A 15063-nucleotide genomic window follows, 5' to 3' on the forward strand; every position below is an offset into this window, starting at 1 on the left:
GACCAATTTGGCACGGGTGAAATACAGATGTTATATATGTACTGGTTCTGTCTGGACAGTGTTTTTAGGGAAAATGCAGTACCATCCATTAGAAACCTGGCTTTCTATCCCCTGGAGGAAGAGGCTGGTGCTGAACAGTTTTTAGCTGTATCATAGCAATTACTTACTCTTTCCACTGAAATTCAGGATTTAATATGTAATAGAGATATTTGTTAGTAGTGAAGACATAAGAAGCAAATATGGGACCAGCTTTCCATCTGCATCTCTGGGTCAGGGCAGGGAACATGATCTTCATGCTGGGATATTGCAGGTGAGAGTGTTGCAGGGTCTCCATCACTGTGCTGACCTGCTGCAGTAAATGAGGAAGACATCCAGTACTGCTCTTCCTCACAGGGAATGAGAAGAAGGGAAGACAGCCTTAAAATCAAGAGACAAAGTCCACCACACCAAAGCAGGTCCCCAGGAGAGAAATTATAGATGGTTTGTGACAGAGGTTATGGAAAATGTGAAATTAACAATTAACTGTGGGCCACTGTTTTATGTTTACAGTATTCTTATGTTGCAGACATGACAAAACAAGGGAATAAGAGACAACACTTGAGTATTGACTTTCATGAATTGTTTTGAGCAAAGCACTGTGAAATTAGTAAAGATTGATAAGACACTCTTGGTTCTTGGTTGCACGTTCACCTTGGTTGCAACTGGTAATAGCCCCAATTAAGGAACGTTACTAAAAGATATTTTAGAACAAATGTTAACATCTATTTCCTGAGTCACATAAGTTACATTTGGTCCTAACATCAGTAAGTTAAATGTGATTAAGCACAGCAGGAACAGTATCACATAAACTTAGTTAATGTTTCTTAGTAAAAGCAGGTGACAACCAAACTAAGCCTATGGAGGGATTATTAAATACATTTCTGGTTGCAGCATCAGGTAACATTAAGCCAAAAAAAAAAAGGGCATTTCTAAAAGTTTGGACAGAATCCGGCATTCATAACACTGATAAAACTTAATTTTACTTAACATTGGTGGTGTAATAGATAATTAACTGATTGACTTAACTTTGATTAACTTTGGTGATTAACTTAACTTTAGGTTGAATTTTGCTTCGGCCTTTCACATAAACTTACCTCCAGCAGCTCCCAGCAGTCCCCGGCTTTAAGCTCTGTGGCCACCTCACCTCAGCTCCACCCCTTTGCACAAAAATTTGAAGTAGCAGTGGGCTGGCTTTGAGCAGTCTGGATACACACACTGCCAAGTTGGCAACCAGGACGTGCAAACATTTTGAGCATCAAATTCTAGGCTATGTCTGCTTGATTTATACAGTCTACAGAACTTACCAGTTGACTGTGATTAAACTGGGAGTTGAAAAACCTGAAAAAATATGAAACTCTCCAATATTTGCTGCAAATCAATCGCCCTGTGGCGGTATCATAAATACTCAACTAAGCTGAGCTAGAAAATATTCACAGTTTTAAATTTTAAGATTGTCAAAACTGTGTGTGGTATGTCCCAGCGGTTATAGTACTTGGTATGCCTGTGAGTGGGCTGCGGCTGTGTAAGACTATAACTAGAAACAGTCACAGCCTGAAGGCCCTTTTACTCAGTAGTCTTATTTCCCCATCCTGTATACATGCTGCTCATGAGAATTCAGTGCTGAGAAACAAACACAACCCACGAAGACGTCAGCAGTCACTTCCTGCTCTTCCCCTCTACCTACTGTCACACCACAAGTTCATACAGACAGAGCAGAGCTTCAGCAGCAACTATAAATCAATACCATGCAGAGTCTGAGGGATGTGGGCACAGTCTGTTGGACAAATTAGAGTAGTGCATCCCAAATGGTAGTCTGAAATGAATACTTTCAATGCAGTGTACCGGTCTGGCTGTTGTTCAATGTATTTGGCACAGTTTCAGCGTCACAGCAACTAGACTTCATGATTGAATAGGTGTGGGGTATCTACGGCACTGTTACATGTCTGTGCCAACATATCACTTTTTGTCAAAAATGATATGTGGCTATATACTGTTCACTCTCACACGGCTTTATAGTTTATAGAAAACACCCCTGACCTGAAACCTCAGAGCAGCCAAGAAAAACTCCCCCAAAAATATCAAAAGCCAAAAATAAAAAATAATACGGAAGAAATCTTGGTAAGGACTGCAGAGAAGGGAAGTCCCTTCGTGGCCAGCCAGGATTGTAATTTGTGCTAAATCTGAGTGGGCAATTATTAGCTCCAAAGGCTTGGATGAATAATATTCCTTGCGATTGGGATGAGTGGCTGTCATTTTGCTGTATGCAGTGACATTAACCCAATGTTCAACTCTTTATACATCAGACTGTGTCTGATGTTACAGCTGCAACAGGAAATAAACTTTTTCTCGCTCACCATAACATAAAGTTATTTGTGATTTAACAGTGACCCAAGTGATCTGACCGTAATCATGTCTGAGATGGTGAGACAGGAGATCAGCAGCACCACCAATATAAACGCAACCCCAGTTATAGACCAGTCAGTGTGCAGGGATCTATCCACAGTCCAGTCAGAGGTGTGTGTGACATGTAAGCAAACAGACTACATTAAGTTGTTATGGGTGAGCCTTCAGCTCAACTCAGCAGATGAAATGATGAGGCACAAGTCCACGGAACCTGAAATGAACCAGACGAGAGAGAGATTCTAGTCATATTCTTATTTTTCAGCACTGGATGGGAACATGGGAGTCTGTGGGATCATGTAATAATAATATAATGCAGCACTTTATTTATTCCTGTTAGGCAATACTCCCTGTACTTCCCCTGAGCCCAATTTGAAAGATCTATCTTGACATGCCAAAACAAAACATCTCCTACCAGAGAAACTGTAATTTCCCAAAAGACAACAAATACACTACATTATACATGACCAGTCTGTCTCTATGGTGACCTTGTGTTTACATCCCTGTTTCCCTGAAATTTGCTTTTCAATTATGTTTGGGGGGCATGTACCATTTGCTGTGGTTGTGTCATGTGGGCAAAGCGTAGGAAAGTTATGGCAACAATAGCAACAGTGGTGTAAAGTGGTAAGAAAAGAGAGAATAGTAAAGCCAAACGTGCCGCAGACAAAACCTGTTCAAAAGCACGGTGAACACAGACAATGCTTTTCTGCCGCTGATCGGCTGTCTTCAGCGTCTGCTTCTTCATCATCTGTGGTGGCTTTACGGATGCAGGTTGCCTCAGCCTCAGGCGAGGTGCCGTCTCAAAGCAGACAGCTCATCAAGATGAGTGACAAGTGTTAGGGTGAGAGCGCGACTAAGTGAGGAGGAGGGCAGGACTAACCCTCTGCTCCATCAAGGCGAGCAGTTGCTTATTGTAGCTTTAACTTTAGCATGATTAGTTGCAGGATTCCATCACATCAATCAGTTCTCCTTTTCATTTACATCTGTAGTGGTATGTCCTGATCATTCAATTCTTCACTTCAACGGAGACAAAAGCTGCTCCTTAGATACTGATGGTGTACAGATGTATTTGTAGTTGATCACTTTTTCCAGTCCTGCTACTGATCACCCTAGCCACGATTCTCTTGAAGAGACAAATTATGAAGAGGAGGTGAGCTTTCTGAGATTTCTCTCATTCTGCTATGGATAAACATGACCTATATGCATAAGCAGGGCAACTCAGTGCTACCAGACTATTTTCTTAGAATTAGGCTTTCTTATTCAGCAGAGTGCTAGCATGGCTAACATCATAACAAGTGAGCGAAAATACAAATTGACGCATGAAATTGGTTAAAATATGATTTGATGATACAAGTTTAGATTAGAATCTACAAGTGTTTGCAACATGGTCTATTCACAGCAGCTTGCTAATTATGATTATTTGTATCTTGTCGTACAGTAACTGTATCTGCTTTAAAGAGCAAGCTGGTTTTCACCTGTCCGATCTGTGTTTTATGGTTTCCTGCCTCAACAAGTCATTGTATTACTGACAACTGACAACCATTGGGCCTCCACACAAAAAAGTGACCTACCACCAATGTAGCTCACCATTACCACAGAGCGACACTGAATTTTGCTGTTTAGGGTTTAAACCACAAACCACAAGGGCTGAATGGCCACATAGTGTTTCTCTCAATGGATGCCCCTCGCATCATTCACACAGACAGCGGAAGTGGGTGTTTTGCTCATGATACTACATAATGGTTATTATTTTTTTTTTTTTGATACTTTGTGTTCCTGTAAGGAACAAATTCTCTGTGGATATTCTCTCTGCAAAGAATAATTTCTGATTTTCTCAAATGAAATACCTGTAATCACATGAAAGAAACCCCAATGCACCTGCTTATCCTTCAGTTTGAAGCATACCCACTGGCTGAAAAAAAGTATTGCATGCATCTGTCTCTGTCTCTGTCTCTTTCTCACACACACAAGTGTTAAGTGTGGCTTTGGTCAGAGTGCAACAAGCACATATTCAGTATAATCCATGTGACTGATGTACATGTACATCTGACATTCACAGGGCTTCAAATTATCTCTATCAAAGAACATGAATTTTCTAAATACGTAAGACATCCTGCTTTCGCTACTGTGGTCGGAAAATCAGAAGGAGAGAAAAAACAACGCAGTACTTTCTCAGCAGTTTACGTGCATGTGTGAGTGTAAGAGAGAGAGAGAGAGAGAGACTGACCACTTAATCAGCCTGTTCTATAAATATATAAGTAGACTGACACATAGCTATATGGGTTAGGGTTAGGGTTAGTTTAGTTGAGTATTATATTTATATACTCATACATACATATATATATACGTAGAAAGACAGATATGTGATAGATAAGCTATAGATAGATATTTATACATACAGCATATACAGATGTTAGATGTTTCCGATCAGTTGATGACATATTTTTCTCATGTCCTTAACCATACAGCTAAACATGAATCTTATAATTCATTGGGCTGTGTTAAGTAAAATTTTTACCTTTTTAGGGGGAAATATATTTTATTTGTAAATTGACTTTTTAAATTTAGAACTCTTTAAAATTCAAAAACAGCCTCATTTGTATGTAATTATACGGTGACTTGTCTAAAATCGTATTTCTCACAGCGGAGGTTTTCAGACAGGGAGCCTCAGAATGAGGTTACCCTGCTTCCTGTTTGTAACTGAAAAGGAGCATGCAGTATTCAAAGAGCTTTGATACGAGAGGGTTAACTAAGGAAAGGTAAAAATAGACTACAGTGCAGCACACCTCACTGACTAAACACTGTGATGCCCTGTAACCCAGGAGAAGCGTGTCAGACAGACAATCCATACAGCTCAAGACGACTGGAATATGACAGATAGAGGTAAGATCACACCATATAACCTTCCACATTTTTAACAAGTATATTAAAATGTTGAAACATAGTTTTGTAGGTTAGGTGATAGTACAACCGGTGTATTAGGTCTTGCAGGAAACATTTTATATTGACGTAATGTTGCAAACTTTTGACTTTACCACAAAAAAACAGAACATAAAGAACAAAATGACTGGCAGATATAAAACACATAAATCATTTTTTTAAAAACGAGTAAAAATACGCAAACTGTTAAGCACATCATCCGTTTGTTGATACATCGTATATTGTTTTTGAGTGTAACAGTTAACTTCATACAAACTGTTTAGCCAAATTATTTACTTGACCTCCCCCAAAGAAAAACAATACTCAATGATAACCTAAATAAATTAAATTATAAATAATGTACCATAGAACTACAGTCACTTTTAGAGGAAATGCGTGTGTTAATCAGCAGCTAGACAAAATGGTAACAATATGAAAACTGAAATTATAAAATAACGGTTCTCTGGAGATTCTTTGGACAGTAAACAATCAATTATCTTCTTTATCTTAATATTTAAAGTTAAAAAATAAATACATAAGTTGCTTCCAGACTGTATCGACAAGTTATTTCAGATTAGCGTGAGTTAGTATGAACTACGAGGAATTTCCATGTTTACAAAAACATCAGAACAAATGCAAAAAAAGAGATACATATCAGTCAAAGGAGTTAATAGTTTCAAGAAGGAATGAAAATTCGGAATACACTTAACATTTAAATATATACATATATATAGATATAGATATAGATATAGATATATATAGATATATATAGATATATATATACAAATTAACAAATTTTAAAAAATGGAGGTATGAACACTATTGTGCATACATATTTTGTTTGGGAATGAGTTGCATAAATTGAAAATGACTGAAACAGACCACACTATTTCAAGAACATCAGTATCTGTATATTATTACCTGAGCAATCATTCAAAGCTCGCTATCATTTCCACTGCTTTTGAGAGCCGTTAGAGGCCCCATACTTCATCATTCTAGGCATAAGTGAGTTTTTGTGATGCTTCAGTGGCCTGCGAGTGGTTCTGTACAAAAGCTGATCTTTCTGTTTTGACTCAAATCGTTTGATACTGGCCTTCACTGGTTGCGACCTTCCTTCTTTCCTCCACAATCCTCATCTGTATCATATGCAGAGCTCTGACCGCTTTCATCCACCAAACTCTTGCTGTTATGTTTCCTACAGGATAAAGGCTTCTCATACAAAACCAATTTGTTTTAAAATAGTGTTTTCTTTGCAGTGTAGTACAATATTTACAGCCACACTTCATTTTGAACTGTCCAATGTTAATATTCACGCTTGTATCAACTTTGTCTCAGTTGTGTTTCACAGTGGAGTCAATGTAGATACTTAAACTCTAATTTTAGTAAATTTACTGTGAATAGAGTATATTAGAGGGATCAAGGACAACAGCAACGGGGACCTATAGGCCTAATCACATGACCTAATGCCTAGTTCACGCTACGCAATTTTAGCCCTGCTTTTCCACTCACCTCACCAACAAAAGCCCAGATCAGAGGGAAATCAGCGTTTGGTCTGTGCTCACAAATCGGTGCTTGAGTGCCGTGAACTGTTCAAAGGTGCAAGCCGAGGGGCTCACCAATGTGTCACCAACGCAGGCTAAATATCTGGATCTGTCGGCGAGGAGCCCCAGCCAATGAGCCAATGAGAGCGCAAGACACGGGGCTCCTCTGCTGTCATCCACAGCATCTCCCCTGAACCCGTCCATTTCTCTCTCTCCCTCTCTCTCCCTCTCTCTCTCTCTCTCTCACACACACACACATAAATGCACATACTCCTCCTCTAGCTTTCTCTTTGTATGCAGGGGCAGAGGGGGCACAGTGATACAGTTTCTGTCAGTACATTGGCATACACACATTTTTTTCAGTATTTTTAACATTGTCATTCTCGCTGAACCATAATACAAGCAGGCAGCTACCTACCAGACAGACTCGTGGCAGAAGATCTTGTACTGCGTGACCCCTTGTCGCCGCTCAGTCATATGCAGTATGCAATATGCAGACAACTTCACCCAAGAACAAGATAACAAATTATATAGTATGAATACAAAGGTGATCTGAAGACATTGAACATGGGATATGAGTTTTCATAGGTTTTTTCTCACACCTGGGAGACCTGGCAGTCTTTGTTTTCCACAGTCTTTCCAGGACACCAGGTGCTCTTGATGGATGATGCAGTGAAAAATGTCTGAAAATCGAGGAAGCGGTCATCGGCTTTACACAGCCGTACAAGGCCATTTGCAGATCCCAATATAGCTGCTGCACCGTCTGCGGCTACTGCTGTTAGTTTTGATGAACGCAAATTTGCCCTCTCAACAACTGCCATGAGTGTTGCCGCTAATGCCACGGGTCCTAGCTTTTAACGGCAAAATGTCAAGCAGCTCTTCCTTCATTGTGCCTTCTTCTGACACAGATCGTACAAATACTGCCAACTGTGCAAGACTCATCCAAAGCAATACTCAATTTCTCAAGATTCATATAGAGCTGTGTTTCAAAGTTCAAAGTTTGCTGTAACAGCTGCATGCCTGACACAAAATGCTTCAAATTGTCATTTTCAGGGGTGAGCACAGCAACAACATCTCTGACTCACGTCTTCACAAATTCCCCCCTCACTGTGTGGCTTTTTAGCACGAGCCATGATCCATGCCAGCCGTTATGATGCTAATATGACTGTCTCGGACTACTGTTTGAGAAGTTCATCGCCTTTGGGAAACTGCTTGGTCATGTTAGTATAGAATGAGGTTAAATGGCGCTCCAGGTTTGAAGCTTTAAAATTCAACATGGAAGTCTAGCATATGAAATAAAAGGGCTTCCCACCTGTTCTACAAAAAAAAAAAAAAAAAAAAAACATCCAGGTAAAAACGCCTAGCTTTATGTTTTCCTGACTCTGCCATGGCCATTCAGTCAGGTAACCTGGCTAACAAAAACAAACTAAAGTATTGTATGCTTTATGCTAGGGCTTTAGTAGCTACACAAATGACACATAACGACAAAATTATTATTTTTTTTTTTAATTTAAAAATCCTGTCAAATATATTGGCAGTGCTGTCAAATACTCAAATACATTCAGTTTATCAGAAATATTTTAAAATGTATAAAAATAAAGGTAACACTTTACAATAAGAGTACAACTACAATTAACGTTAGTTAATGCCATAATAAACATTAAGTAACAGTTAACTAACCGTTAACTAATGTGTCTAAGAATCATGTACTAATGCTGTCCATGCTAAGGTATTAATTTATATGTTATTTAAGGGTTATTGTAGATATTATTAACATTAGTAAATGCCATAATAATCATTAACTAACAGTTAATTAACCATTACGGCATTAACTAACGTTAACTAACGTTAATTGTTGTACTCTTACTGTAAAATGTTACCAAAATAAAAAATAAAATTAATAAATAAGCCGAGAACACTGACGGAACCACGCCGAGCTGCACAGGAGCAGCCAAAGGGCCGTGGGTTCACCACCCAGGATTATATAATATAAACAGCTCAGATTTTAATTAGTATCAATGAGTATTAGTATTAATTGGTTAATTTTGACTATCAGCTTTGTATCAGTTGGAGTTAGGCTGATTCTAAGTGACTATATACTCAATACTAAGTTGAATATTAACACTGAACAATCCACAGGGTTCAACATCAACCATGGCCCCATGACCCAGGGCCACAAAAATCTTAAAAAATCATATTCTGTGAACACCAAATTTTCTGTGTAGGCGGCGCCGTCTGGCCACCAAGTTTTGTCCTCATCCTGTGAGCCTTTGCCAATGCGACATTACAGTCTCACACACATCCTGATTCCTTTGCTCCTTTTAGTTCAACATTCTGTGAACACTACTTGTCGCTGGATAGGTACCGACATGCCATTATGGCATGGCCACAGTGTCCGTCACCTGGCCAGGTGTGTAGAAACGTCCTGGCAGGTTGACAACATTCTCAACAACAGCTGTCATCTTGCTTTAATACACGGAGGAGAGTCTGGAACCACATTGAACATCTCTATTATTTTCATGTTTGAGAAAGTTTGAGAATTCAGAAACATTGAAAAAAAAACAACAAAAAAACAAGAAGTAATGACATGAAGAAGAAATGTTAAAGATTCTGCACTATTTCTAGATCAGCAATCAAATTTAAGCAAATGTGTCGCATCGATCAAATCCTTTCCTAGAGTTGCATCTGTTCACTGAAGCGTGCATTCACATGGCATAAATATGACTTTATAAATAAATAAGTAAATAAAGAAATATAAATAGATAGATAGGTAGATCCAAATAAGTGATTCCAGGGTTAGGTTTATACAAAGCTGTTGATGCTAAGTTGAATATTAACATTGGACAATCAAAGTGATATCATATTTATTATAGTATTTACTGATACAGTATTTATTCTTTAGCTCTTACCAGGAAAACAACATAACAAAATATTAAAGCAACACTTGAATCAAGGTCAAAGGTGGGAGTTGTTTGACTGTGTGGTAGTGTAATGTGATGTTTTCTGGGTGATATGTAATAACTGATGGAAAAACAGCTATATTTCACTAAGTCCTTGTCTTTCAGATGACTGCCGCGCTGTATGGGCAGGACTGGCGTTGACGTCTGTGATCTTACTGATCTCTGTGTGTCTTAACGTCGTCTTTTATGTCCAGAGGCGCAGGGCCTCCAAGTGCAGAGGTAAGCTTAAATATTTTATAATTATTACTAAATATTATTTTAAATATATTTTCAACTCTTAGTCAAATGTGTTTGCTTTCACAGCATTCTATGTTATGGATTTTCACTGCGCTGTACGGCAATTTTTAAACCAAACACTGAGGTGTAGCACTTATTTTTTATTAATTAATTAATTAATTAATTTTTACCTATGGTCTGGACTGATTCCAAATCTCTCCTAGCTTTTACATTAGACATTAGATTATACAGTTGCATACAATAAATTACCAACCATTTTTTTACAGACACTGACCATCAAGAGGATCTGTACCCGCAGAATTATGAAAGAGAGAGGTGTGTATTTTAACACAGCGTTGCCATCATAAAATGTGTGCATATCCTGTTTATAAGTCAGTCCATTATTCAGAGAAATATGTATAAAATATAGATTTTGCAATTTATATGAGACATTTTTTTTCTTAAATTTCATATCCACAAATGACCTTTAAGAGTATAAGCAAACTGTAAAATTGGTCTTCTGTATCTAGTTTCAGCCGGTCTGAGGATGAAGGACATCATTTTCATGCCCACAATCATCATGAGCAGCAGGAAAATCCCATCTATGGGAACATAAACACAGACCGAGGTGAGCCTAGGCCTGCATGCACTGAACACTGGAGTCGATTTACGTACTCATTATATTTTGTTAGGTATTTTACACGGTATAGATAAAAAAAAATGTTTGGGAAATTGGAACACTGACTTAAATCAACATGAAAGAAAAGTGATTTTCCGGGTTACAGATGAACATTTTGTGTATGCTTGGATTTCAATGTGATTTGCACTAATTTTTTGTGTATTTGTAGAGAATATATTGCTTTTGCAGATGTAATGAGGAGCAGCTGCACATTTTTGCCAGGTTTTAGCAATGATCAAAGAGTTAGCAAACAGCACATACTATATGCTGTCAGTTTGTTTTTGCACTCAGCTTCACCATAAGATAAAATCGCATTACTTTCTTTTCCCCTACTTAGTAGAACGGAACAGCAGGGCCCCTGTTGACTACATGATTTGTTTATTTGTACAGGGGAGGTGTGCTATGAGATGATGACCATGCAACGTGCAAAAGACTGCACAAAGGTAACGGCTGTGACCATGTTCATACTGTTAGGTATCACTCTGCAAGTAACAACAGCGGCTTCACTCCCTTTCAGCTCCTAGGAAGCTTCTAGTGGCTAAAATCATGAATTAACCTTCCTCTTTGCTGTTCAGCCAAACATTGCACAAACCGAACTTTATTTCAAATTCTAGTGAAGATACCGCGGTTTAAATAGGCACTAAATATGGCCTGCATACAAAATGATGCAAGAACTTTAGATATTTTCTGCTTTGATGTAATGATGCAGCCATAAAATAAATGCATCTTGGCTTTGAATATTTTGTTCAGTATAAGCATTATATAGCTTCAATGAGGAGCTGCAACCAACAGATACAGAGCTATAACCAACAAAATTTCTAATGCGCTCTCTTAATCATTTCTAATCATTTAATCATCTCTCTCTCTCATATATGTGTGTGTGTGTGTGTGTGTGTGTGTGTGTGTGTGTATAGATAGATAGATAGATAGTTAGTTATAGATATAGATATAGATATATAGATATATAGATATACTTTACAGCTAGCTGAGTTCGCAAGCCATTCAAGATTTAGTGCCCTGACTACTTTCAAAACGGAAGGCAGTCAATACATATAGACATGCTGTGGTCAACCAAACTGTGTTGTGTGTACAAGTAAGCACAAAGTGGTCTAAAAATAAACCTGAACCGTGAAACAGAGCAGAACACCACACATGATATAAAAAATAGCAAGTTGAAAAAATGAAACTCGGCATACCACAGCTTTCTCACAAGCTTAACTACTACCTTAATTCTAAATTGCACGCATTTGAACTTATGTTAGTTTTGTAGGTTTTCATCATGAAAAAGATAGATAGATAGATATTGCTGACACCTAATAATGCCAGCATCACTTTCTTCATTATTTGGATGCAGTCTAGAGAGCCTGACCTCAACTACGCCTCATTGGATCTGAATGTGGCCAAGAAACGCAAGAAGAAGCATCGCCATCAGAAAGGCCAGACGCAGGACCCGAGCCCACCACGCGATCAGCTGCAGGTCCAACAGGCAGCCGCCATGGCTGTGTTCCTGGAGGTGGAGGCGGAGGTGGAGGCTTCCTTGCCTCCCAGAAACACCAGCCCCATGGTTTCCCACAATAGCATCTACCTTAACAGCCAGCAGATAGCCCAAGAGACCGAGGAGAGGCAAAGAGAAAGGGGCATGAACATGGAAAGCACTCACATGTGCTGGGAGGGGAATAGATGGCGGGAGGGAGGGGGAAGTCGGGAATGGAAAGCGGAGAGAGATGTTGAGATAGGAATGGATAGACACGCTGGTGGTAATGTGAATATAGGCGCAGAAATAGAGGACATAGATGGTATCCATGATGGCACAGATCATTTCATCAGCAGCTTCATTAATGATAACAGTGAACAAGACTGAGCAAATTTCATGTAAAGACTAGCTCCTCTCTGCGGCATGAGGAGTGCAACAGAAAACTTCCACCTTTTACAATATTGCTAGACTTGAAAAGTATGTAACCTGTAATGAAAAACGAGTTGTGCTTAGTTGGGCAATTTCTTCTTTGATGCAAAGAAACTACCTCTTGAACTCTCCACCCTCAGCAACTGCTGAACAAAGGTGCATTTTTCTTTGCACCTGTACATGTAATAAACATGGAGGATGTAAAGTGTAGAGGAAGCTCTGTCTGTGACATTTATAGGTTAAGGGTCACGTTGGAAATTTTCAATTTATTGTGAAAGACGGAAATACATCAAAGGACATCATCGCCCAGGACATGTAGAAGCTTTCGCTGTTTTGATGTTACAACCGTAGCACTCCAGATGTCTCATAGTAAAAATGTTAAGGGAAAAAAAATCTTGTCATTCAAACATTTGTTTTCCATGTGGGTGACTGCCAAGCCTTGAGATGCAATGCCTCCTTAAATAAATCTGCTCGTAACAGCAAACAATAAATCTGCTTTTCAGCTAAGTTATAGCTGAACATAAAACGCAAGACATGTGAGGTATGAGTCATGATGAGCTATGTTGGGGTGTCAATAATGTTGTTTAATTTGCGTCACACTGGGCATAGTGCCATGTGAATGTAGCCTACATGGGGCTGTCAAGAGGCTCATTCACATGAAGAGGCATGTAACTGCAGCATAAAGATAACCGTGAAAAGATTTAAAGTTGTAAATAAATGGAGCACCTCATTTCCCACTATAGCAGTAGCTATAAAAACGATAACTATATTTTTGGTTCGGCCTCAGAGCAATTATTTTGGATGCAGAGACAACAATAAATTACAGTAAATCCAATCAAACAGAGGCTGTAAGAAAATCAGGAGAGTCAGTAGAGCTCAGCAGGTCACTGCAGTGATGCTACAGATATCGCTGTAGTGTGAGTACTTCAGTATTGCTCCAGTTTATAGTTATCTTTATAGTTATCTACATTCTAGATGTGAAATCTGTTCTTGTCAAGAGTTTTGATAATGGCCCTTAACTTTCTATTCTGTTGCCCTTTTGAGTTACTGCTCTGTCAGCATACATGATTACTTCCCCCTTCTTGCTTCTGAGGAGAGGCTTACCAAGCTACTTTCAGCTGAAAGGAAATTAAGCTCACAAGGGAGCGGGACACTCACAGGAATGCAAAACCCTGTGTGGCCACTAACCATTTTATGACAGTTTTTCAATAGCCTAGTTGACCATGGCCTAGTTTTTATTATTGATTCTTTTTGTCCCCACAGGCCTACCAAGTGCTCAAGGGTTTTTTGGCTTGAACTCTTGCAAACATAAAAAAAGAAAACATAAAACTTTCCTCTCTCGAACAATGAATGTTGTTTTGGCACACCTATGTGCACATTTTATGACAAAGTACTATACATTGGTGTTACATTGTCCAGACACACAGATGTGTAAAAAAAAAAAAAAAAAAAAAAAAAAAGACATCTGTTTTGTTATTACAAGAAAACCTCGCAAATATTTTCTTTCAAGATCAAGGCAACATCTGCGTGTTGCTGTGGTGACAGTTGGTGGTGCAGAACAAACACGAAAAGTTTTGGAAATAATAAGGTAACTGTTTGACTTTTGGCACTGCTATGTTTTTTTTTTTCTTTTTTCTTTTTTTTTTAATCCAAGGAGCCCTTATGATCTCCTTTCACTTCAGTGTTTCGCCTAACATGAAAGTGAGTAAATAATGACAAAACTTTTTTTTTTTTTTTTTTTTTTTTTGAGTGAAGTTATCCTTGAAAACAAATATCCAAGCAAGTGGAGCCAGAGAATCAGATGAGGCAATTTGTAAACTCTGTTTCAAGGAAATAACAGAGGGAGACAGTGTATTATGTTCATTTCCAGTGTCCCATGCTGTATATCAAAACAAGCCAGATTTATCCAGCAGGAGACATACTGCCCCCTATTGAGTGAAGCCGGTACCAACAGCGTTAAAACAGAAAGCATTACTGATAGTAAAGAGGTATGACGTGACCTCCAGTTACCGTGTAGCCACAGTTTCAACCATGATCTATTTTCTTTATGAAAATCACACCAATGTATGGCTATCCATTTAACAAACCGGGATCTTTAAAATATACAGCTGTGCCTTTAAAGATTAAGACCTATGTCTTCCTTTAGGAGCCGAGGTGTGGCTTAAAGAGGGGCAAAAAGAAAGAGGTCTCACTCCCACCTATTTCCAGATGACCAAGTGTCACAAGTATTACCTAAGCGCGTTGTGAGAAAAAAAAAACAAAACAAAAAAACAATGCAGAGTTCCATGCTATGCTGACATTAAGGTCAACAAGTGGGGTCGGGGATCATGTTAAAACATGACATGTCCTGGTGTGTGCTATGTGTCACATGCAGCAGCAAGCTGTAGGACAAGCACACGTTGCCCT

The 15063-nt window shown here is 38.8% G+C and overlaps 1 protein-coding gene across 1 annotated transcript; it reads left to right on the forward strand.

The window, feature by feature from the left end:
* The first annotated feature begins 5224 nt into the window (after nucleotides 1-5224).
* Nucleotides 5225-13373, forward strand: LOC115371140 (uncharacterized). The gene is made up of 6 exons (XM_030068311.1): nucleotides 5225-5322; nucleotides 9965-10078; nucleotides 10363-10411; nucleotides 10606-10703; nucleotides 11145-11197; nucleotides 12109-13373. The coding sequence occupies exons 1-6, from the start codon at nucleotides 5310-5312 to the stop codon at nucleotides 12613-12615; spliced, it is 834 nt and encodes a 277-aa protein (XP_029924171.1). The 5' UTR covers nucleotides 5225-5309; the 3' UTR covers nucleotides 12616-13373.
* The last annotated feature ends 1690 nt before the right edge of the window (nucleotides 13374-15063 follow it).

Source organism: Myripristis murdjan, chromosome 14 (genome assembly GCF_902150065.1).
Source record: "Myripristis murdjan chromosome 14, fMyrMur1.1, whole genome shotgun sequence".
In the NCBI taxonomy this organism is placed as follows: domain Eukaryota; kingdom Metazoa; phylum Chordata; class Actinopteri; order Holocentriformes; family Holocentridae; genus Myripristis; species Myripristis murdjan.